This window comes from Phoca vitulina, unplaced genomic scaffold (genome assembly GCF_004348235.1).
Source record: "Phoca vitulina isolate PV1807 unplaced genomic scaffold, GSC_HSeal_1.0 scaffold70, whole genome shotgun sequence".
NCBI lineage: Eukaryota > Metazoa > Chordata > Mammalia > Carnivora > Phocidae > Phoca > Phoca vitulina.
This window is the reverse complement of record NW_022589773.1, coordinates 6,582,158-6,607,595: the sequence shown is the minus strand read 5'-3', so window position 1 is coordinate 6,607,595 and position 25,438 is coordinate 6,582,158. Positions and strand designations below refer to the sequence as shown.

General features: G+C 42.6%; 1 protein-coding gene across 4 annotated transcripts in view; it reads right to left on the bottom strand.

Moving 5' to 3' along the window:
* Nucleotides 1–8,691: 8,691 nt before the first annotated feature.
* ERCC6L2 (ERCC excision repair 6 like 2) overlaps nucleotides 8,692–25,438 on the bottom strand; it is a 133,720-nt gene continuing 116,973 nt past the window's right edge. For 3 of the 4 annotated variants that reach the window (XM_032392896.1, XM_032392898.1, XM_032392897.1), the window contains 2 exons: nucleotides 19,736–19,917; nucleotides 8,693–13,402 (listed from right to left, as the gene is read on the bottom strand). In XM_032392896.1, the coding sequence (XP_032248787.1) occupies nucleotides 12,430–13,402; nucleotides 19,736–19,917 (1,155 nt within the window). In that variant the 3' untranslated portion in view covers nucleotides 8,693–12,429. Of the gene's footprint in view, nucleotides 13,403–19,735; nucleotides 19,918–25,438 lie in introns of all 4 variants that reach the window. The other variant, XM_032392899.1, reaches the window with a different exon arrangement.

Below are 25,438 nucleotides of genomic sequence, written 5' to 3'. Positions count from 1 at the left end.
GCCAATAGGATCCAACAGTACATTAAAAGGATTATTCACCACGACCAAGTGGGATTTATCCCTGGGCTGCAAGGTTGGTTCAACATCCACAAATCAATCAACGTGATACAATACATTAACAAAAGAAAGAACAAGAATCATATGATCCTCTCAATAGATGCAGAAAAGCATTTGACAAAGTACAGCATCCTTTCTTGAGTAAAACTCTTCAGAGTATAGCGATAGAGGGTACATACCTCAATATCATAAAAGCCATCTATGAAAAACCCACAGCGAATATCATTCTCAATGGGGAAAAACTGAGAGCTTTCCCCCTAAGGTCAGGAACGCGGCAGGGATGTCCACTATCACCACTGCTATTCAACATAGTATTAGAAGTCCTAGCCTCAGCAATCAGACAACAAAAAGAAATAAAAGGCATCCATATCGGCAAAGAAGAAGTCAAACTCTCACTCTTTGCAGATGATATGATACTTTATGTGGAAAACCCAAAAGACTCCACCCCAAAACTGCTAGAACTCATACAGGAATTCAGTCAAGTGGCAGGATATAAAATCAATGCACAGAAAGCAGTGGCATTCCTATACACCAACAACAAGACAGAAGAAAGAGAAGTTAAGGAGTCAATCCCATTCACAATTGCACCCAAAACCATAAGATACCTAGGAATAAATCTAACCAAAGAGGCAAAGGATCTGTACTCAGAAAACTATAAAATACTCATGAAAGAAATTGAGGAAGACACGAAGAAATGGAAAAATGTTCCATGCTCATGGACTGGAAGAACAAATATTGTGAAGATGTCAATGCTACCTAGAGCAATCTACACATTCAATGCAATCCCCATCAAAATACCATCCACTTTTTTCAAAGAAATGGAACAAATAATCCTAAAATTTCTATGGAACCAGAAAAGACCCCGCATAGCCAGAGAAATGTTGAAAAAGAGAAGCAAAGCTGGCGGCATCACAATTCCGGACTTCCAGCTCTATCACAAAGCTGTCATCATCAAGACAGTATGGTAGTGGCACAAAAACAGACACATAGATCAATGGAACAGAATAGAGAGTCCAGAAATGGACCCTCAACTTTATGGTCAACTAATCTTCGACAAAGCAGGAAAGAATGTCCCATGGAGAAAAGACAGTCTCTTCAACAAATGGTGTTGGGAAAACTGGACAGCCACATGCAGAAGAATGAAACTGGACCATTTCCTTACACCACACACAAAAATAGAGTCCAAATGGTTGAAAGACCTAAATGTGAGACAGGAGTCCATCAAAATCCTAAAGGAGAACACAGGCAGCAACCTCTTCGACCTCAGCCGCAGCAACTTCTTCCTAGAAACATCGGCAAAGGCAAGGGAAGCAAGGGCAAAAATGAACTATTGGGACTTCATCAAGATAAAAACCTTTTGCACAGCAAAAGAAACAGTCAACAAAACCAAAAGACAACTGACAGAATGGGAGAAGATATTTGCAAACGACATATCAGATAAAGGGCTACTATCCAAAATCTATAAAGAACTTATCCAACTCAACACCCAAAGAACAAATGATCCAATCAAGAAATGGGCAGAAGACATGAACAGACATTTTGCCAAAGAAGACATCCAAATGGCCAACAGACACATGAAAAAGTGCTCAACATCGCTCGGCATCAGGGAAATCCAAATCAAAACCTCAATGAGATACCACCTCACACCAGTCAGAATGGCTAAAATTAACAAGTCAGGAAACGACAGATGTTGGTGGGGATGCGGAGAACGGGGAACCCTCCTACACTGTTGGTGGGAATGCAAGCTCGTGCAACCACTCTGGAAAACAGTATGGAGGTTCCTCAAAAAGTTAAAAATAGAGCTACCATACGATCCAGCAATTGCACTACCGGGTATTTACCCCAAAGATACAAATGTAGGGATCCGAAGGGGTACATGCACTGCAATGTTTATAGCAGCCATGTCCACAATAGCCAAACTGTGGATAAGAGACAAGATGTCCATCGACAGATGAATGGATAAAGAAGATGTGTTATATATATATACAATGGAATATTATGCAGCCATCAAAAGGAATGAGATCTTGCCATTTGCAACAACGTGGATGGAACTGGAGGGTATTATGCTGAGCGAAGTAAGTCAATCAGAGAAAGACATGTATCATATGACCTCACTGATATGAGGAATTCTTAATCTCAGGAAACAAACTGGGGGTTGCTGAAGGGGGGGGTGGGATGGGGGGATGGGGTGACTGGGTGATGGACACTGGGGAGGGTATGTACTATGGTGAGCACTGTGAATTGTGCAATACTGTTGAATCACAGATCTGTACCTCTGAAACAAATAATGCAATATATGTTAAGAAAAAAAAAAAAGAAGAAGATAGCAGGAGGGGAAGAATAAAGGGGGGGGGAATCAGAGGGGGAGATGAACCATGAGAGATGATGGACTCTGAAAAACAAACTGAGGGTTCTAGAGGGGAGGGGGGGTGGGAGGATGGGTCAGCCTGGTGATGGGTATTAAAGAGGGCACGTTCTGCATGGAGCACTGCGTGTTATACGCAAACAATGAATCATGGAACACTACATCAAAAACTAATGCTGTAATATATGGTGATTAACATAAGAATAAAAAAATTTTTTAAAAAATGTAAAGTTACTAAGGACACCTGAGATTTCGACATCTTTGTAGACGAATGCTGCTCCTAAAACATCCCGCACCAGAAACACGGAAAAATTCATCCCAGCCTTGTTTGGTTAGGATCTCTGGTCACTGTTTCAACTGATGGACATCCAGGGGGTATTAGATTCCAGCACCCAGCAACCCCTCCTCTCTTGGTTCTTTTAAGTCTTACCAAATCTTGTAGGTTGCACATCCTCCTGTACTCGTGCTGGTCCCAGAGGAGACTGGGAAAATCTTTTGTCTCCATGGGAGGTGGAGGCCTCCGCATTCCTGCCGCGGCCCCATCCGACTGAGAAGGGGGCTAGGCTCCAAATTGAGAATCTCAGTGCTCCATTCTGAAACTGCTGATTTTTTTTTCAAAGCATAAAAGTATACTTTTTAGGTGTTAATACAAAAGACATCAAAAACACAGTTAAAAGAAATGACGCATGTTTATAAATGTGTGGACTATTTCTGAGAAAGATGCACAGGAAGCTGCTAACAGTGAGGGATGGAAGAGCTTGCCCCTTGGTGAGAAGGAGGCAAACTGTATGCTCTTTTGTACCCTTTGAATTTCATTTTATGGATCTACCAAAAAATTAATTAAAAATCCTATAAAAAAGCAATAAAGCCCCTGGTAGGGTATGTATTCCAGGAAGAAAAGGACAGCATAAGTATTATGTAACAGGTGCGTTCACAGAAATAAAAAAACAGGGATTCACTAGAGCAAACCCTAATCACATAGTCTCAGTTCCCTGCTGTCTGGGAGCCTCTGCCCATCTTGTCCAGATCATGGAAGGATGGGTAGGGAGGAATCACCCTAATTCCCAGGCAGGAAATGGGGGCATGGACCCTTGTGGTATTGATATGGTTTGAAGTGTTGGGGTTTGGAGGCAAGGGCCAAGAAAGAATTTTTGAGACGTCTTCGGTGCAAAAAGGTGGTTTTATGAAAGCACGGGGACAAGACCCGTGGGCAGAAAGCGTGGCACCAGGATCATGAGGAGTGGCTGTTATATACATTCAAGTTGGGAGGGGGTTAGGGACAGGTATTTTGGAAACAAGGTTTCCAGGATCCTGAGGGGGCTGGCTGTTGTTAGGAAAAGGTCATTTATTACTGTTTAGTAAAAACTCAGTCATGAGACCCTTCAGATGTCTATCAGTGGGTCATATGCTTGGAGGATGATTGCTAACATATATCTTGGGGAGTAGAGATAAAGGAAGTTTCCAAAGGAATTTTTATATGTTAAAGTAAATGTACAGGATCCTGGGGGGGGAGGTAGTCAGGATAATGTTAAGCTAAGATTGCCTTTTGCCCTTAGCAAAGCATTAACATCAGGGCAGCTGCGTTCCTAGAAGAATGTCAGTTGGCCTGTTCCAAGGACTTGTCTGTCAGTGGGCTGTAGGCAGTAAGGAAATTTAATTTTTTCTTTTGCCTTTGTTTCCCACATCAGTATCATTTATGGGTCCTGGAAAGGGGACCACTGCTGACTCCTGGTCTCCCAGCCACTAATTAGTGATCAAAATCCCACCCCCTCCCAGGACAAAAGCAGCCCAGACTGGGCCTCATCTATGGCCAGAAGCTGATGCTCTTCAGGGGTTGGAGATGGGAGGACACTAGTGGTGTGGAGGGCTCTGAGGGGCCTATGTTTGTGGGAGAATGAGGACACTGTCATTAAGTCCTCCTTGTGGGTAGGACACCTCTGGTGTCTCCAGCATGCTGCCAAGCAAGAGGAGCTGACTGAGGAGAGTAGAGAAATTTGTCAGGAAAGCACAGGAGGAGATCAATGTGGAGACTGTTCTAACTTGTCCATGCCCAGAAATTCAGACCGCTAATCCATTAAAGGCAGGTGGAAGAGCAACGGGGCCTCTGAGACATTCCAGATCAAACCTGGCCTGACATCCACCCACCCATCCACTTAGAACTGCTACTAACAGATGGTTGCTGCCACCTGGCCCCCAGGCCACAGCTGGTGCTGTGGGTCATTCCATCCCTGTTAGGAAGGTCAAGGTTCTCTGCAGAAGTGCAGTACAGTGATGGAGAAACAGACCCAAGGGCAGTTTGTTTGCCCTTTGTTTGTCTATGTCTCAATTTCTTCTTCTATAAAGCAGAGATGATAATAATAATAATAATAATAATAATAATAATAATAATAATACCTAATAATCCCTCCCCGGAAGGACTGTTGGGCAGTTGAATGAGAAAATCCACTTGATGTGTTCAACAATGACGTATAGTAAGTGCTCAACAAACGTGCGCCAAAGCCTTCAGTTTTTATTCTCCAGCCGAACCACCCTTAACCTGCTTAACAGGGGAAATATGAGGTTTACAACCACCGAGGTCCCTGTGTGCTTTAACACGCTTTGGGCGAAATTGGTGTGGAAAATAGATTAGGAAGGGAGGAGGCTAAAGGCTAGAAATCCAGGGAGAAGTCTGTGCGGCATCCAGATGGGAGGTGGAGGGGCGGGAACTCGGGCGCTTGGCAGTGGGATTCGGGAAATATTTTGGAGAAATTCTCTCCAGGACTTGATAACAGGCTGGGAATGGACCCTTGGCCGAGGGCACCGGCCTTGATGGCTGGATGAAGGTGGAAGGTAGAGAGCCGGCTGCAGGGACGATCTCAGAGGTGGGGGCTGGGGACGCGCGCCGTGGGACGGGAGGCGGAAGCAGCGGGCCCAGAGGCGGCTGTGAGCGCAGGGGTGGGGCTCGTGCTGGAGGGGGAGGATTTATGCGCGGGGGTGGGGGGGGCAGCTGGCGCTGGTCTCGGTGCAGCGTGCGGAGGTGCGAAGCCCGATTTCCCCCTCGCACCGTCGGCTGCGCGGCGGTCGGGCCGGCCCGGAGGAGCTGCCGGGGCACTTGGCGACCCCGCGCCGGGGACCGGCCGGCTCCCCTCCTCCCTCCCTCCGCCCCTCGCCGCCTCAGAGCTCCCATTCCGCCCGGCCCCCGGCGCTTCCGCCCTCCCGCTTCCCATGACCTCAGTGAGACGCGCTCGGGATCAAGTTGAGGCTGGTTTTCCAGCGGGCCGCCGGCCAGACCGCAAAAACCGCCGTCGTTCACACCCGGCGGCCGCGCGCCTCCCGCGGCCAGGGCGGGACCGGGACCGGGACCGGCGCGGGCGGCGGGGGACGGGACCCTTTCATCCCCCGCTGAATTCTAACCCGGCGGGAGCCCCAGGGGTCGGCGCGCGGGGGCGACCGGCCGCTGTGCGCCGCTAACTGGGGTGGGTGCGCCCGGAGGAACTCGCGCCCACCGCCTGTCCGGGATCGCCCCCGCCCCCCGCAAACCAGGGATCCCTTCCTCCCCTCCCCGCCGCCCGGCCAGTTTAGGATCCCTTCCCACCCCCGATCCCGCCTGCCCCCGGCGGGGTCCCAACTCCGGCCTCAGTCCCCGGGTTGGGGGCGGGGAGGGGCGCGGGTTGGGGATTTTCACGCGCCGCACGCGCTCCCCAGCTCAACGGGAGGCAGGACCCCACCAAGTGCTGCCCCTCCTCCTGGCCTCGCGTTTCGCGGTGGACAAGCCCCCCCCCCCCCCCCCGGCGCGGGCGCGAGCGGCAGCCGGCCACCCAGGGCTTCCTGCGAACGCAAGCACATGGGACTTTCCTGAGGTTTGCGGCCAATGGCAGATAACGCGCCCTCGAGGCGCAAGCCCTTGGAGTCGGCTTTCGTGTTTTCCATCACTACAGCCGGAGCGTAACTTAATTCGCTTCTTTCTCTCCGCCCTCCCCGCCCCCGGGAGAAAATGAACCTGAGTCGGAGGAGCAGATGGCCTCCTCGGCCTGGGGGCGGCGAATCCCGGGCTCGGGGGTGGTGGCCCCCGCAGCCGCCGGGGTTGCCAGTGACGGTCTCAGCGGCCGCGGTGGCCTCCTGGAAACTGCAGACGAACTTTATTTGAAGCCATTTCTATCCACCTGCACCTTCTAATATTTGCCTGCGGGGCGGGAGGGGAAGGCGGGACCCCGGCGAGGCGGCTTCCCGGACTGCGGCGCAGGCCGAGCGGGCAGAGGCGAGCGCACGCTCGGCGCCTGGGGCCCGGTCCCGCGGGCAGGGCGGCGGCCCAGCGCGGGCCCCGGGGCCGATAGCGCCCCGTCGTCACACGCGCGCGGGGCAAGGCCAAACAGCCTGTCCTTGCCCCGACTCCGGCGGTGCCCCGGGGCCGGGCTCCCGACTTGCAGTAACTCCGCCTGACTGTCTCGCTCTCCTTTGGCACTTAGGTCTCCCGCTGCCTTTGTGTATCTTGGAAGTTAGAGTAATTGTCAGAAGCGTTTTTTGTATTTGGCCGGTCCCAAACTCAAACTTCTCTACAAGGCCCACATTCCTTGTCATTTGGGGTTTTAAAGGCTGAGGGAGACTGGAGGAAGTGTTGTTCTGGCCTTCCCATTCTTTCAGGCCTGGCCCCTGGCCCCATCCCCAGAATTTGGGGTGGCCTTTCCTGATCACTCATCCCAAAGCATGTTTCTTCACTTTTGGACTCTGGAAGCCATCCTGTTTCCACCGCTCAGCACACATTTTGGTGGTGTCCTGTCCTCTCACTCACACCCTCCTAGGGGACACTTGAAGCTCCCTGAGATCCGCTTGTCCACCCCAACATGCCTGAGCACACTGCTGTGCCCTAAGCTGTCTTTGAAGAGCTGTTGCGCCTTTCAGGGCAATGTGGCAGCTCTGGGCCATGTCAGGGGGTGCATGATGGCACCCTGGCCGGAGCTCCACAGACTGGCTGGGTTTGCCTTCTCCTGGCAGGTCAGTGAATTGCTGCCCCCCCCCCCCCCAGATGACTTGCCTGGTGCTCTGGCTTCAGGAGGGTCCCAGGTATGACATTCAGCGCTCCTCCCACATCACTCAGCCTGCTCAGCTTTGCTGATGCCTTTCCCCCCGTTGTGGAGGGGGAGGTTGGGGGAATCAGGTAGTGAAGAGGTCTGAGTAGGACGAGGTGTTTGGGGAGAGCAGGGAAAGCTGAGTGGGGGAAGCTGTGACGTGGCTGGACACGGCCCTGAGGGCTCCAGGACACTGGTGAGCAGGATGCTTGGGCAGAGGGGGTGGACTTGAGAGTCAGGGACTGCCCTGAAAGGAACTTGGGGCTCTGCCAGGCAGCGCTGAAGGGAGGCTCCTGAAGGCAGTGGCAGAGAGGGCAGTGAGTCCTGGCTGGGCAGAGAGAGGGGTCGGCTGTTGGCAGCACAGGGAAGGCACTAAGCGGGTGGCTGGGGGGGCGGGCGGCAGAGCGGGCGTAATCTGAGCATGTGAAATCAGTTCTCGCGGAGCTCATGCTGGCATTTATGTTTCGAAAAATTACAATCTCTTCTGGTTCTTATCAATGCTTTTATAATAGTTTTAGGAAGGTAAAAAATACATGCATTAGCTACTATGAGCCTTCTTTTGAAGTCTTTCAGTCTAGAAGCATGTCTCACTACAAAAAAGTGAAAAAATCAAAGTTAAGAGATATATGTGGGGTGAGGGGGGACTAATTCATATTTTAACTTGACAAGATGACTCACTAGAATTTCCTTAGAGACACATAAGACATTCAGAGATGCACACTTTCCCCCTTGTTTACATAAGCTAAAACAATATAAAGTGAGTTACAGTGATTTCTTTCAACAAGACGGAGGGGGCTCATTTAGCTAACCAAAAAGACATCTGTAGAAAAAGGCATTCTTTTTTTTTTAAGAGTTTAAAAAAATATTTTAATTATTTGAGAGAGAGTGCAAGCAAGCATGGGGCAGGGGAGGAGCAGAGGGTGAGGGAGAGGAAGAGAGAGAGAAGCAGACTCCCTGCTGAGCACAGAGCTATGCCCCAGGCTGGATGCCAGGACCCTGAGATCATGACCTGAACCGAAATCAGACACTTAAAATTAAGACTGGGCCACCCAGGTGCCCCAAAAGAGGCATTCTTGGTTCTTAACCATGACAGAGAGCAGTACAAACCCAAGAGTCACTTGGGCATTATCTGTGTCAGTGACAGAAAGGCATCCTACTCATATAATTAAGACTAAATGTGGAAATTTAGGGGATAAATATAACCAGTGCCATTTGTTAACCTGCAGCAAAGCAAATAAAGTACATATTGACCAAGTTGAAACATAATGCTAACGACAACTTTGGGGCTCCAGGATGAGCTTGTCCACAGGCGAAGGGGCTCACTGACGTGGAGAGAGTGTCCTGCCCAGCGACGGTCTCAAGACAAAATATTAGCACATCATATCATAGTGTGAAACTTATAAAAATAGGTGCTTGTGCTGACCCCTTGACCTCCTGAAAGCCTCTGCAGGTGGTTCTGACTTGCCACTTCAGGGCTTCCCTCCAGAGGGAGGGTCAGTCTGAGTCTTTCCCCAAAGGGCTGTTTTCATTTAAAACTCTGTAAGACCTTGTGAGGCAAGACAGCCCTCCTGTGGTTGCCCATTAACAGAGAAAGAGTGTGATATCCCCCCCACCTGCCACAAACACCACGTGGAGCCAGCACTGAGTGGGGGTGTGTGTGTAGGGGGGGTAGCATGCAAGGCTGTCACCCAAGGCAAATGCGGTGTCGCCAGTGACGAGAGGTGTTCCTGAACTGACGAGTCTTCCCTTTAACACTCCCAGAAGCACTAGGTGGAGGATGCTTTGCGAGAGCAGGTGGGGATGGAACTGGGGAACAAGATTACATCGATGACGACCCAATGAGAATTAGGTGAGGAGCTAACGTGCTCTGCACTCTGGGCTCTGTGAAGGCAGATCCATCTAACAGGATCCTATAGGTTCAATGACATCCTTGGTGGGTCCTAGACCCACTGTTAACTGGATTTATGACCTAGTGGCCATGGAGGGAGCCATTCGTGAACTTTGAGGCAGGCAGCGATTCCATTCTTAGGGATTTTATAGACTAGTAAATGTCAAGTAAAACTTTTGGGAACTGACATGGTTATCAACTTTTATATCAGGTAAGGACAATGAAAAAGACTAAAAACTACGATCTACTATCATTTCATACAAAGAGGACAATTTTAATATAAGAAAGGATAACTTCAGAATTTAAAATCTGCCCACATTGGGCTTTTAAAACCTTTGAACTATACTGTCCTTGGCTTTCTCATTTTCTGTGGACTGCCAGAAAATTTATCACCAACTCCTCTCTGCAAACCAAGGTTCCTTTGCCTTGACCATATAGGGGCAGCCACACGACTTGCAGGTGATGTTAATTTACTCTGAGAAGGTGTTTCAGGGCTTTAAGGGAACCCCAGGGAATTCAAGTGCAAAAAGCCTCTCAGTATTTTGCCTCAGTTTCCAATATTAATAACTGTGTGTTGAGTGCTTTAAAGAGAGGTGAACAAGACAGACTGTGGCAAACAGAACCTTGGAAACCTGAAGTTGGAAGGTTTTTTAGCAGTGATATCATCCCTGTGGTTTTTCACACTAGTGCCCCATGGAGCCACGCGGTGCTGCTGGAACCAGCAGACCTCCATTTTAATTATTTTCGACAACTGATCTTCAATTAAGATAGAGTTCAGTTGCTTTAAAAAAATGCTTGAACACCAGTGGTCCTGTCCATCTCAAATTTAAAGGGGGTAACAGGCTGAAAGAAGGCTTGGGATTTGCCTGGGGCCACCTATTTATCTGGAAGACCGTGGTGGGGTGGGCTAGGCAGGATTCTCATTGTCAGCCCCTCATAGTGTCCGTTCCCAGATTCATCAATGGCTGATCCAACTCTTCCCACTGCCCCGGTGCAGGCAAGTCGACCCTTACAGTTTCCCTCTGGGAACTTTCCGACTGGCTCCTTTCCGTACTGGACCCTGTACTCTGCTTGACACGCTGCTCCCGCATGATAATAATGACAGTTTCACTGGCAACTGCTGAAAACTAGTTTTTAAACTCCAGGTCTGTAATTTTTGCTTCCACTTTGACTTTCACTGATAAAAATCTCTTTAATAGTATTTCATTATATTGTATGAATATCATTTTATGATTCAAAGGTCGTATCTGTATTAAAAATTTTAAAGGTATTTTATTTTATGAAAGATCCACTTTTACTCAAATGACTGAACTGTCCCATCTGGTATGTAAACTGAGACGAAGGGGTGTCTACTTGCTTATGCGGGCTCCTCCTACAGCTAGGCCAGAGCAGGCTAACAACATTTATATGTCTGCCACAGACACACAACACATTGGTTCTGTAGCAAGCACCTCAGTGGTGAAACTCAGCATCTGGTAAGTTTGGATACAACTCAGCTGAAAATAGCCAAAAAAAAAAAAAAGAGAGAGACTAATTCCATATAATCTAAAACAATGATTTGCAAACTGTAATTTCCAATCATTAATGGGCCATAAAATCAATTTAGTGGGTTATGAGAGCATGAAAAAAACACATAGACATAAGAGCCAAAAAAGTACAACAGAAAAGGAGGTATCAAAGGACACTGCATGCCTTGTGGGTAAATATTATTTCATAAACATTTTGTTTCAATCTGTATTAACACATACGTACTGGGTCATGATATAAAATAGATTTCACAGAGAAAATCGTATTTGGCCACTCGGTCCCTTGAGAAACGATTTCTTTGTTGCTTGGTTTTTGTTTGCTTTCTCCATCTCCCAGCCATGGCTCCCCGCTGCAATGGCGGGTACTCTGGAGGCCCTGCCCCCTCAACACAACAATGGTCTACGGCGCTCTGGGCACCACCACTTCCTGGGGCACTGCCGTTTCCTATTTTTCTTCCTGCCCCAGCTCCGGGAGCTCAACCCAAGGACAGCTGCCACAGCGCACGTGAACGTGGGTCAGTAGAAGCCTCAGTCCCTGCTCCCATGTGCCAGGCATGACCCGCTGGCCTTTCCAGCCAGGACTCTTCACAGATGCGCTCTCCTGTCTTTTACCCATAGCGGTACCTCACCTGCACCTCGAGCCACTGGCGTGGGACACACAGGGACCGAGTGAATGTTTCCACAGAAATGAATTCAACAATAAGCACATTCCGTTGATTATAAACGACATACATTAAATTCAACAAAACAGAACAGGTTTAAATAAAATGTTTCTTCATTTCTCCATACTTCATACAAAAGTACTACACACAGCTTAATCTGTACTGACTGAATCTTAACTGTTGTATAACAAGTGGAGGAGAGGCACTGTGTTCCGTGGCTCTCGGTAGTAGTTCGATCACTTCGCTGTCTACCTCACATAGTACAGTTCTACAACATTAACCCTTTGATTTTCAGCAGTGACAAACTTATTATTTTAACACAACATCATATATTCAGTACTAGATATTACTTTCTCTGACATAATTTAGTAATAATACATGATACTTTGGGAAAAGGAAAACAGTTAATTTTCTAAATGCTAGGAAGAAAGAAACACATCAATGTACCATAATTTGGCCTGTGACTTAATGGAATCTGGGAAAGTAAACCAGAGCCTTTTTAATCTGGAAGGACACAAATGTTGCTTGAGTTCAAAGCCTTCACCTTTCATATTAGGAAATATCTGCACACCAAGGTAAGTAAGTGACTTACCTACAGGCACATAATTACACAGTAAGGGAGATGTCCCAGGCCTCCTGATAACACATCTAGGCCTTTTTCTATTTCATAAAGATGTTTATACTATAATACAATCATATTTTTAAAAGATCAAATCAGATTATCAAGGAAAAACCTTTTAGGCTAAAACAACCCTACAGCAAGAGTTTGATAAAAATGTTATGTTGACAACTGTGTTCAAAGTAACATAATTAGTGTGGAACACGGTGCTGTACACATGGATGGCAGAAGTTCATTGGTTATAGTAATTCATTGTATGTTTACGCATTACTTTTGTGCATTAGTCGTGTTTTCATCTGTATCACTTGAGCTAAATTTTTTCCACAAAAATTTCTCATTTGATTTCCAAAGTGAAGTTTCCAGCTCCTCTTTCCTTTTGGAGGAGGCAGCAAGGGGCACTTTTTCACACAGAGTCTCTATCACTGCCAAGTCGGTGAGTTTGCTAAGACTGTCGTCATTCTGTTCATTCAAGATGTCCCAGAAATCTTTTGGTCTCTGTTTTGCTTTTTCCATGGGCCCTGAAAGAACTTTCTTTGGCAGTTGTGTGGGACTGTTCCCATGACTTCTAAAGAGGTCATCAAGAATAGACGTGTCACCAAGTAAGCCAACCACAGAAGTGTTGCCTAACTCTGGATTTTTGATCTTTCTGTTTTCCACTTTGAAAAGTGGTTCATTTCTTGAAATGTCTGTTCTTGTTAGGTCTTGTTGGTCTTTCATGGTATATTCTAATTTTTCTAACTCATATACTTCAGACTTAGTGTTCAGGGAACAGGATGCCACAGTGCCTTTGGAGGCTTGGCTGTTTTTCCCATTGTCAGTCTCTTGGGTAGAGCTTATAGGTGATTCGTTAGTTTCTCCATCATTAGAAAGCACCTCTCGTCTATGGAAACTGTGATTTTGAAACTTAATAGATTTTTCTTTATATATTTTTGGGCTGCAAATTTGAGAAACTTTTTTGGGAAAATTTTTAAATGACAAAGTTTCAGAATCTGACGGCCTTTCTTTTATAAGAGATTCTCTTTTTTCAGACTTATTCCTGACTCTCTCTCTTTTCTGATGGGAAGATTTAATGAATTCTGCAGCAGAATCCACAAAAAATTCTTTTACCTCTGGATATTGAGAAGCATAAAAGTCTTTTAGCATTTTCTGTCGTTCTTCTGATGTGGCCTTAGTTATATGTTCAGCAAATTCCTTTACAGAAGGCAAGTTAAAATAAGAAGCCATTTCTTCAAATTGTTTTCTGAAGAGTTAAGGAACAAAAGCAGTGGTTATTTTTATTATATTTTATTTTTAAAGAACTCATCACCAGTGATATTTAAAGAGACAAAGCAATGTATATTTGACCCTTGAACAACAAGGGTGTTAGGTTTCCCCACGCAGCCGAAAATACAAGTATAACTTTTGACTCTCCCCAAAATTAGCCTATTGTTGACTGGAAACCTTACCAATAACATAAAACAGTCAATTAACACATATTTTGTATGTTATGTGCATTATATATAATGTGCTGTATTATGTGCTATATTCTTACAATAAAGTAAGCTAGAGAAAAGGAAAATGTTAAATCATAAAGAAGAGAAAATACATTTATAGTACTGTATTTACCAAAAAAAAAATCTGCCTATAAGTGAATCCACACTGTTCAAACCTGTGTTATTCAAGGGTCAACTGTAATTGTATTCATTTAGTATATATTAGCTTAATTCCATAATGAAAATGCATTTTATACGAGCAGGATATGACCTCTTTCCTCATGCTACTGAAAAAGACTTTCAGCTCATGAAATCACCAGCTTTTTAAGTTCTTCTGATTTATACTATTAGGTATTTCCTGGGAATTGTGGGATCCCAGCATTCTACTCCTCCAGTCAGCCAATTTATGACTGACATGAGAATCATAATTTATATAATCTGTATTTGAAAATCTATATTGTGTTTAAGTCCTACAATTGTCAAAGAAAGGTCATAATGAATGGAAGAGAGAAAATTCTGAAAAATAAAGGGATTTTTTTTCTTCTCTCTCCTTTTTTCCCTTCTTCCACAAATACAACATTGAAATTTCACACAGCTTTATGATCATCATAAAGGAAAATTCTAAACCTAGATAAACCTAGATTCTTTCTTCCCCCAACTGGTCCAACTTGGGTATAGACAGTTAAACTAAGAAGTTGAGATGCTATTTAAAGCAGTGAGTTTCACTCTTAGTATAAGATACTAATAAAAACTATTGTATGCATGTGTGAGGAAACGGGCCTTCCAGAACCCTTGTAAGACAAAGGCAGAAAGAAAGATTGTTTCAGAACCCTAGACACCAGACTCTGCTCCTTTCCTCAGATGAGGGTGCTATGGACTGAACTGTGTCCCCCTCAAATTCATATGTTGAAGCCCTTATCCTCAGTGTGACTATATTTGGAGATAGGGCCTTTAGAAAGTAATTAAGGTTAAATGAGGTCATAAGAAGCCACCAGAGAGATCTTTCTCCACACGAGAGGACATGGTGAGAAGGTCACCATCTGCAAGGAGGAGAGCCCTCAACAGAAGCCAAATCAGCTGGTACCCTGATCTTGAACTTCCCACACTCTAGAACTGTGAGAAATAACTTTCTGTTGTTTAAGCCCCAGTGTGTGGTATTTCATTAGGGGAGACAGAGTAGATTAAGACAGAGGGCCTTGCTTTGCTGATGCTGAGTTTGGGCCATGAATCAGGAGAGCTCAATGTTCCCAAACATTCTTTCAAACAAAAGTCAGAGATGGTGTTGTAGCACATGATTAAAAGTCCCAAAGTTTTAGAATTATATTTATATTTTATATAATATTTCCTTAAAACAGTCATTTATGCATTCAACAAATATTTATAGACCCTCTATGTGCTAGGCACCGTGACCAGCCCTACTACCATATTCTTCAAGGAGTTTATAGTCGAGCTGGGGGAGACAGATGCATGAAAATCAAACCAGAAGAGAGTGACAAATCCCACTACGGATGTAAATACAGGGCCCTGTGGGTGCCCACAGAAGGGGTACCGAAGCCAGTGATGGGTCATGGGTAAGGCAGCAGGGCAGGCTTCTCTGGTGTCACCAGTCAGATAAGGATGAGTGAGGAAATGTTCCAGGGAGAGGGGGAACACGCACAGGCCCACTTCTGAGAGGACCTGGCGTACAGAGGGGCAGGAGACATGGCCAAGGAAGAGGCTGAAAATCATGAGGGGTCAGTATACCAATTTCAGAAGTTTGAATTTTCTCCTGCACACAACACAGAATCCTGAAGGTAAAATGATGATTTATTTGTAATGTATGTAAGTAGGAGCTCTAAAGCCACTATTATTTTTGCTGCTCAGGCCAGGTTATATAAAGTTTGTGTTTCCTGTGATTTAGTGGCAATCCATCCCGCAGGCTCAGGACTTTCTTTCGTGGCTCCAGATGAGTCTGCTGGCTTCTAGTCCGCACCACACTGGTCCTATTAACTGTTCCAAGTCCAGATATCATCTATGCCTGATCAACAGCCACTCTTACTGCCAACAGAATATTTAATAACACAAATACAAGCTTCCAAATTTCTGTCCTGGAAATTGCCAATGTTCTTGTTGGAAAGCAACAAGCACGTTCTTAAAAGGTTCCAGTTTTCACTTCATATGAAGTAATGAGGTATTATTATTTTGTTTATTAATCATCTCCAAATCCATTTTCATGGCCTTTCTAATAAATATTTGTGCTGCAAAGATTAAGTTAATGGCAAAGTTACAGGCTGATGTCTTTTTATTTATCCAAGACTTGGTGGTGTCTCAGCAGCTGCCAAAGTACTTTCACCTTTGCTGTGCTGACCTCACTCACGATCCTATGATTCTGTCACTTCTGGGAGGAGACCTATTTCTGACCCTGTGTTATGTCAGTAATATGCAAGTAAATTAGGCTGTGCGGATGTCCCTTCACAGGATGAATTACAATTATAATTCATTTTATTTTTGCCTTCTAACTGGCTTTCATAATTCTTGGTGTTTAAAAGAATTTTCTCTAAGTATTTAAAGAAGTGCAAGGTACAATCAGGAGGTATAAGCTAGCCACTTTGTAAGGACAATTTAGTAAACGAGAGTAGACACTCGTGAGCCACTATAGAGAAAGAAAGAAAAAGAAAAAAAAAGAAAACCAAAGATAGGTATCCAGAGTAGTTGTGTGCCATGGATGTTAATTCACGTTCTCTCCCCTGTTCTTGAGGAACTGAGGGAAAGGGGTAGAACACAGCTAAACCATCTTCTCTTTGCCTGAGCTTTCTGAAGTGAAGGGGGACAGGAACTTCATTCCAGTGACCTGAGGGCTGCAGCTGGTACAGAGCCGTGATTCTCATAAAGGTGGATGGTTAGTGGGAAAGATGTGTCAGCAGTTCTAACACTGTTCCCTGGTTCTAACACTGTTCCCTGGCTCAGATGCTGGTACGTTAGCCTTTCACTTAGCCTGAGGCATTTATTCCCTAGGCTAGGTAGAGAAAGAAAGAAGAGAGGCCAAAACTAAGCATTGTTAATAGTTTTATTTTTATATACAGTGCTAGAGGGGATAAGGACACTTGTGCTCCTCAAAAACTGGTAAAATGCATTATGGCCGGCCTCTGAGCAAAATAATTGCCCAAAGTAAATTGCCCCATGTTTGCCCAGAATCATAGTTATAAGTCTGTTTAAGAGGAGATACACTGGTGTAACATGTGGGGTGTTCACCTTTCTGGGCAATGGTGCACAGCTAAGAGCCATGCTCCAACCTACCACACCAGTACCCAAGGGCCGAGGAGCTGCCAAACCCTGAGGAAAGAATCTGGAACCCAGAGAGACATCACCATTTGCCCACTGCCTGCTGAGTCTTCAGGGCCAATTCAACCCTGCCTCCCATCCCTGCTTACCTCAGCCACTACTCTCTTACCTGGAACCACTGGCCTCTCATCCCCTCCTAGTCTCTTTATCCCCAATCTAATCCCTCACCTTTCCAGACCATTCTTTGGTGCCCCAGAACCAGGCTATGATCTACCAACTCCCCTGTTCTCCTCCCGGAATCGTCCCTCTGTCCCCTCATACTGTCTCTTCCCATGCAGCCCTCACAAGCTAAGGCTCTTATACATCACACCCTAAATCTCAGGGTTCAGGGTTCACATTGCTGCTTCCAGACCATCATTTTCTTGGAGACTCCTTCCCCTATTTGAGGTTTATGCTATCTCGCTAAACCATTCTCTCCCTCAACTTGTTAAGTGACCTCTTAATTGCTTCCTGCTAGTGACTGAACACCCGAGATTAATCCTGCTTCCTTTCCCATATCCTGCCATCATTCTTGATAATACCAATATCCATGTGGATGACCCACTCAACTCCTACTCCTGGCCCCACCAATTTTTTACCACTCCTGACCCGAGAATCAACTGCATCTCAGGTCCCTATTCCCAAGACCATAGACTGCCACTATCATTACCATTAACTGCACAACCTGCAAATCCCTGAATTCAGGCACCTTATATACCAGCTCAACTGTTCAATTCCCCCATGACAACAATGCTGGAAGATACTTCTGACCTCATCAAGCCTCCCCTTGTTTAGCTTAGGTTCAATTTTATAATTACTCCTTTGCAAACATCCTTCAGCTTCCTTGCTTCTCTTTCCCTCCATTCTAACCCCTGAAAAAACCCCAGCCATCTCTCTATTCTGTGTCTGTAACTGAGCAACTGAAGTGTACTGAACAAAGTCTGCACAACTGCATGGATGCTTCTCCTGCAATTACTCTCAAACAGGGACTTACATGAGCCATGAATTCTAGTCTCACTAAGCTTGCTGTCCTACTTTATAAGTGATTTATTTCCTGGCTTTTCTCTCCTGAAATTTTTCTCCCTCTGAATTGATACTTTAATTCTCAATTAATTGAGGAAATATCACCATATCAATGCCCGTCTTCATCCCTTCATCTAGAAGGCTAGACCTTCTGCAGGGGCCTGGACCTCACCCTCTCCTGCCTCCAGGGCTTCTCTTAGCATGGCTCTGGCATGATCTCTTTTTCCCCTATTAGGTTTTCCTCTCAACACACAAACAGGTTCTATTATCTTCCCAACTTGAAAAAAACTTACCTTTGACTGATAACGTCCTCCAGCTCCTGTCCCTTTTTACTCTCCAAGAGCTGTCACAGGGTCTGCCCATCCCCGGCTTGCCCACCTCACCCCGGCGTCTGCCCACAGATTTGCAGACAGCTCCCATCAAGGCAGCCATTGTGTTCTCTGCTGCCAGTTCCAGGAGGCACCTTCCCACTTCATCTGATTCTGGTTCTCAGAAGCATTTCATAAAGTGAAGTGCTCCCTCCTTTTTGAAACTTTCACTCCTCTTGGACTTCAGGACCTTATACTGTGCCTCCTACCCAGCGGGCCACTGTCACCTGAAGGCTCAGTCTTGGGGCTTCTCCTTTTCTCTCTGTGCCAGGCTCCTAGGCTTTTCACACAATCTGTGGCTCTAAAATCATTTATAATCTCGATGCTGATGACTTCCACATTTAGATCTCCAGTCCCCAAACCCCAGAGTAGCATATCCATTGCCTATTTGGCATTTCCATAGAACCTCAAATTTAATATGAACAAAAAGAGGACTCTTTTTTCACTCCAAACTCTTTTCTCTGCTAGGTTTCCCCATTTAGTCAACCCAGTCTGTTGTTCCAACAACCAGTCCAGCCCCAAAGTGAAATCATCCACTTCACTGTCTCCATGGCAACCACTCTATCGCTAACCACCATCAACTAGTTCCGTATGGTCTCCCCTAGTCTGCCCTTTTCCACACAGAACCTCGAACAATCTTTTAGAAACATACATCAGATCACATTCATGCTTCAACAGCTTTTGGCTGCACTTGGAATAAAATCCAAACTCTTGTCCGCACCCGACAGGGCTTTGCTTGCTCCAGCCCCATCTCTGTCTCGGCCTTCATCTTATGGCTGCCCGCTTGGTTTATCATGTACTAAGTACACGAGTTTTCTCTCGGTTCCTCGAACACACCAACCTCTTCCCTCCTCAGGCATGTTCTTACTCTAGTTCTTTGCCTGGTTATCCCTCAGGTCTCAGATGTCAACTCTGTCATGAGGTCTTCCCTGACTACCTAACAGAATGCTATCTGCTCCCCCTCCAGATCCCATTATTCTCTATCAAGGAGGGCTGCCCATTTCTTTTATTTATCATTTTATAATTACTTATAAGTTTTTTTCTTTTGAAAATTCTTATGGTTTAATGCCAACTCCCACTGCACTGTAAGCTCTACGTCCTTTTTTACACTGTATGTTCAGCATTCAGCACAATGCCTGAGTACATATTAGGTACTCAATAAATATTCAGTGAATGAATATAATGCACTTAAGTATTTCATGTATCCATATAAAATGGATATAAAATGATTTTTTATCAATTCAGGGATTAGCTTTCTAAAAACATTTAAAACATCTGGAATTTATTTTTTTAAAGTGTACAAATTTAGATGCCAGGTATGGTTAAGATTCAAATAATTTGTGTATTTTATTAAGTAGCTATATTTCTTTTGAGAATAATTCTTAAAGTCCAGTATTGTTATAAACATACCTGCGGATTCCTTTTGGCGTTTCTCCAATTATGAAGGTGGTCTGATCTGTGCGGTAGACTTTTTTCTTCTTCTGGCTTACAGGGTGTGAAATGTAAAGGGGAAATGAAATGCTTCCTTCACTTAGCTGTTGACCTTTCTTTGTATGTGTCAATGTATCTGTCTTCACTTTTTCTTTCTGTGCCTGAAAAGAGAAGGAAAGCAAAAACTAAGTCTGAAAAAAATAGTCATTTTTGGTTCAATGAGGTGATGGCCTTATTTTTTCCCCAAACTCTTTATAATCAAGTATATCATATTCTCCAACTGATAGCGCTGTAAGAGATGTTAACCTAGATTTTTAAAAAGAAGATACAGGCAAAAATTACTTTTATATCTTTCTGAAATATATAAAAGAAATGGCAATACTATGATGTTTCCATGGTGTCTATGGTTTAAGACATATGTTAAAGATATAGCTTTCTTAAAGATATAATAAAAGTAATAGCAATAAGATAATGCCTTCATTGTCAAGACTGACCACATACTATATATGCGCTGATATCCACAATACTAAGTGAGGATAAAAATTAATGATTATAAAAATAATGGCATAAAAATGAGATATTTAAAATTCTTAAATTCAGTAATTTCTCTCAATATTATTAATCAGATTTTCAGGTATTTAATTTTACATAAGCAGCCAAACTTTTAAAAAATAACAATCTTTATGTGATAATTAAATAAGAAACTATTTTCATAAATCCTACTTTTTAATCTCTACTGGATTGCCAGGATATTTAGTGATTTTAAGATGCTAACTACAGTTGGTTGAAATTATAGATAAAATCATATTTATTTTACAGGCTACATGGGTTGCTTGTTTAACATAAATTGTTAAAAACACTGGGTCAAGAAAAAAAAATAATTTTAAATTGTATGGTTCCAATTTCCCTGAGAAGATGGTACAGTGAATATGTGGCAAGTCCCATCCCATTCCAAAAAGAGAAATATTGTATACAATTTGACAACAACAAGAGCAAAATTATATTTGAGCTCCGAAGTAAGAAAGGTAAATCAGTAGGCGCCAAAAAGCAAAGAATTAACATAGTGGTGAATGGGAGCTAATGCCTTAAGTTATAGTCTGCAGGACCCCATGTCCAGAGGGGAGAGGAAAATGACTGAACTCCCTGCATTGAAAACAAACAAACCAAAAACAAAGGAGGAGTTAAGAGGATACCCAGTTTGCAAATTAAAGCTAGGAAAGCCCAAATTGGGAACACAGGATGGAAGCAGGTTATGTTCCTACTCTAGATAGGAAGAATCACTGGTGAAATGTGGAATGCCCAGCCTGTGCCAGTTGTGCAATCTGATTTTGTAGCACCTGGGTGGTATGGAAAATCTAAGCTAAAAACCAACATAAAAACTGGCCCAGAATCACTGAAAACCATGGATCTAAATGAGGGATGAATACAAAAACATACTCTAGGAAGACTTCCATAATCCAGAGAATGCTTTTGATTCCAGTGTGGGGGGAGGGGTGGGGAGGAGCTCAGGCAAAAATTATGAAGAACATATAAAACCCACCACCATGAAAATGGGCAGATGTAACAAGTGTGAGAATACACAATTGGAGGAATTTTAGGTAATGAAGCAACCTGAGCCTTTAAATCATCAGCATGTCCAGAAAGGTAAAGGAAGGAATAGAATCTGCCAGCAAGAACTGGGTATTCTATAGGCAGATCTGAAAAAGAACCAAACACAAACTCTAAAAAGGAAATAAAGTTTTAAAATAAAAAACAGAGATAGGAACAAGCTCAAAATATGAGTTAAAGCAGCAGACTGAACAGCCCTACAGTAATAGCTGATAAAGTGGTAGAGTAAGAAGACATACCAAAATTTCTAAAATACTGGAAGAAAAGAATAGAGAAAATAGAAGAGATAACGCAAAGACATAATGTCAGGTAACTGAAGAAGGCATGAATCCTCAAAGCAAAAAAGGAGAGAGAATCTCTAGTGGGAAAAATAATAATAAATCTTGTACTTTGTTATATCACAGAGAATATCTTAAAAACTAGCAGGGAGATGGGCACCTGGGCGGCTCAGTCGTTAGGCATCTGCCTTCGGCTCAGGTCATGATCCCAGGGTCCTGGGATCGAGCCCCACATCAGGCTCCCTGCTCTGTGAGAAGCCTGCTTTTCCCTCTCCCACTCCCCCTGCTTGTGTTCCTTCTCTCGCTATCTCTCTCTCTGTCAAATAAATAAATAAAATCTTAAAAAAAACCCAAAAAACTAGCAGGGAGAAAAAAACAGATATCCCACAAAGAAAGGACAATCAACCTGAAGAAAGCCTTCTCATTAATACCACCACCACCAGAAGATAATTAGATAATACCTTCTACATGCAGAGAGGAAAAAACTATAAACTCAGTATTCTATACCCAGTTAAACTATCATTAAATAATTCTTTTTTCAGACATACAAAGACTGTAAGAGTGTACTAGATACAGATTCTTGCTGATGACATAATTATTTTTCTTTTTTAAGAGTTTGATGGGATTGAAATGGCACATATAAATGAATGTGGGTAGGGAATAGTTTTTCATTCCACAAATATTTACTGAGCACCTGTTATCTTCCTGCCACCACACTATGCAGTTGAGAACAAAGATATTTACATATACAAAGAGGCCTCAACCTTTAAGGGACTTAAAAGTGACAAGCCCTTTTTTTTTTTATTTTAAAGATGGAATATTTAGTTTTCTTTTAAAAAATAAATCGTTCATCTCTTCAACTTATATTCAAGTTCATTTTATTGAAATAAACTGAATATAACACATATGACATAACTATGTTCTTTCTTTCTCTCTCTCTCTCTTTCTTTTTCTCTCTCTCTCTCTTTCTTTCTGTAATCTCTATATCCAACATAGGTACCAAACTTATGACCCCGAGATCAAGAGTCACATGCTCTACCAACTGAGCCAGCCAGGCACCCTGTAACTGTATGTTTTGTAGTAGCAAACCATTTCTAATGAAAATAAATTGACTTCTTATCTCTTGTGAAACAGATGGACAAACACAAAATGTTGAAAATACTTTCCTTAAAGACATCATTTCTTGAATCTTAAAGCATTAACAGGAAAATGCTGACCTTTAAAGATAAATTTGAAAGAGATTTGATGCATTTATTTTACATCACAAGAAAACAGATGAATGTTGAAAGTTTCCAATAAAAAGGAACATCATCTTAGATGATCCCCAAGAAATAATGATCTATTATTGTAAGGAGAGTTGGGATGTTTACATGAAGATAAAGGGAATAAACAGAAAAAGAAGGAACTGGGCCAACCAAGAACACTCCATCCTCATATACTGCAATTTCTGAAGCCATAGAGAAATCATGCCAGACAATGGCAATTTTCAATAATTTACATGATTACTCTGGGTCTTTCTGACCTTGGCAGGATTACAGAGTTCATATTTTGTGTGGATACATTTTTTTTTAAGTCAGTTTTATAAATTCTTCAGGGAAATTCAGCTTTTCCAACAACAGGTATCAAACATGTGGATCTTTAATTTTTGCCAAATATTCCATATTTAAAAACCAGATTATGTTAGACAATCTTAAAAAAGAAAAAACATTCTTTTCCCACATGGGCTCAATACTTTATCCTTTATTTAAAAAAAAAATCTATCTAGGTTCAGATTTCCATTTTAGTAGAGTCCTTTGAAACTACTGAAACAAGGCTGTGAAACAAAATTTTATTAATTAACTTAATAAACATTTTGGTGGCCTTTTTATAAAGCTGGTTTCACTCTAGTAAAATAGTATCCTTTACATAGCTGAAAGAAGGAAAACAGTGCCAAAGTGCAGCTGCAATTGTAGTGATAGTTATAATTTATTATAAAGCAAAGTTCAAGGCCCATGGCCAAGAGGAAAAGATTCCAGATTACGTGGACTGGACTCAAGCTCATTCATTACCACTATGTCAAAGCTGTGAAGTCATATGACACTGAGGCAACATGAAGAAGTAGCAACAGTAATAAAGGCTCGAGTAATGAAAAATTCAGTAAAATGAACTGGATTAGGAATTGAAAAGACAATACTATCCCTTCTTAACACTAGGAGAGAGGGTGAGGTTGCTTGCTAAAGAAAGCAAAATGAATCCACTCCTCTTTCCCCTAGAGAGTAGAATGGCCAACAACCGGAACACTATGTCTGTATTTAAAAAGAAATTTTGCAATCATGACATGAATACAGCAGAAATACCAGTTTCTGCAAAAGCCCCTAATTGTTCCTAATGTTTTCTTAAAAAGTTTCTTTAAAACTATCCATCAAGATTTGCCTTTAGGAAGTACTTCCATATTCTGTGATTCTGATGAAGCTTACTTTCATATGATAATTTATGATTATAATGATAAGGAATTATAAAGATAAGGACTTTGTACAGTATTTGTATAGTATAAATATTTCTGCTAATAAGTATTTTAGAAAGCTTGACACTATTAGAATATAATTTATAACTTAGTATTGCTATATTCATGATTATTTGCTTAATTACTGGGTATTGTTAGGTGTTTCGACCGTAGTGTTTGTATGAAAAGTCAAATTCAATTTATGGAATCTTTATTTAAAACAAAACTTAGTGAGTGTAAGGAACGCAGTAATTGTTTCTAGGAAGTGTAAAAATGCAGTTAAAAATCCATTTGATAATGAGATTAGACGAATGGAAATGGGGGGCTACTTAAAAAGGTGGATTTATCAGAGAATCCTGAAGTAATAATTTTAATCTATGAGCAGTAACGTGTCTTCCTCCTATGGACGTATACATACTATATGAAGCAATCAATTGAGAATTGAAAAAGTGAAGGAAAAACTGTCCCCCTTCAGACCACAGTTAAACAGAGCTAAAAAGGTAAAAGACAGGCTATGTCTGATTATGTAAGTCCTAATCTGATTTATATAATTAAGAATTTAAACACATGATGTATTGTCTTTACAAAGGTGGTTGTTATTAAAACTAAAATTCATAATATAAAAATTTGTTCAATTAAGCTCAAACATTAAATATATATTATTTCTATAAATGATAATTGCTCTAATATATTTTGGCCAAAATAGTCTCCTCATTTATTCACAATTAAATGTTTAACTTGGAAATAGCTCACTTCAAAGACTTCATGACTATCAGCTTTGATTTAATTTTGATGAAGTTATAAAATCATTACTGATTTTTCTGATGTATCTATAAGATGTGTTTGAAAATATATCATAAAAATTACTATTTAAAAATGTACAGTGTATACATTCTATAAAATAAAAGCTGTAATTATTTTAAGTTGTAAAAGACATACATTAGGATTATAATAAATAAGAAGGCACTTTTGTAGGGAAAAATTCTGTCTTCTAGAGTAGCCACAATGAATCCACACGAGATATAAACAACTGTACATCATTCTGTACAATTTATTTCTTACTGGGAAGTTTTAGGCTTATACTGGTTCTACCAGGAAATTCCTTATCTTCAGACCAATAGTAAGAAACATTCAGATAACTTTTGATAATACTTTCTTTTTCCTTTGAACCAAAAGTGCATTGTCTGTATTTCAAGACATTAGATCTAAGCCAAGCTACATTACTTTAACTGAACCAATAGTTATTTTTTGAAAGGCACAGCTTTAAAAAAGGTAATAAAGTATATATAGATTTTCAATATGAAAGTAAGGAAA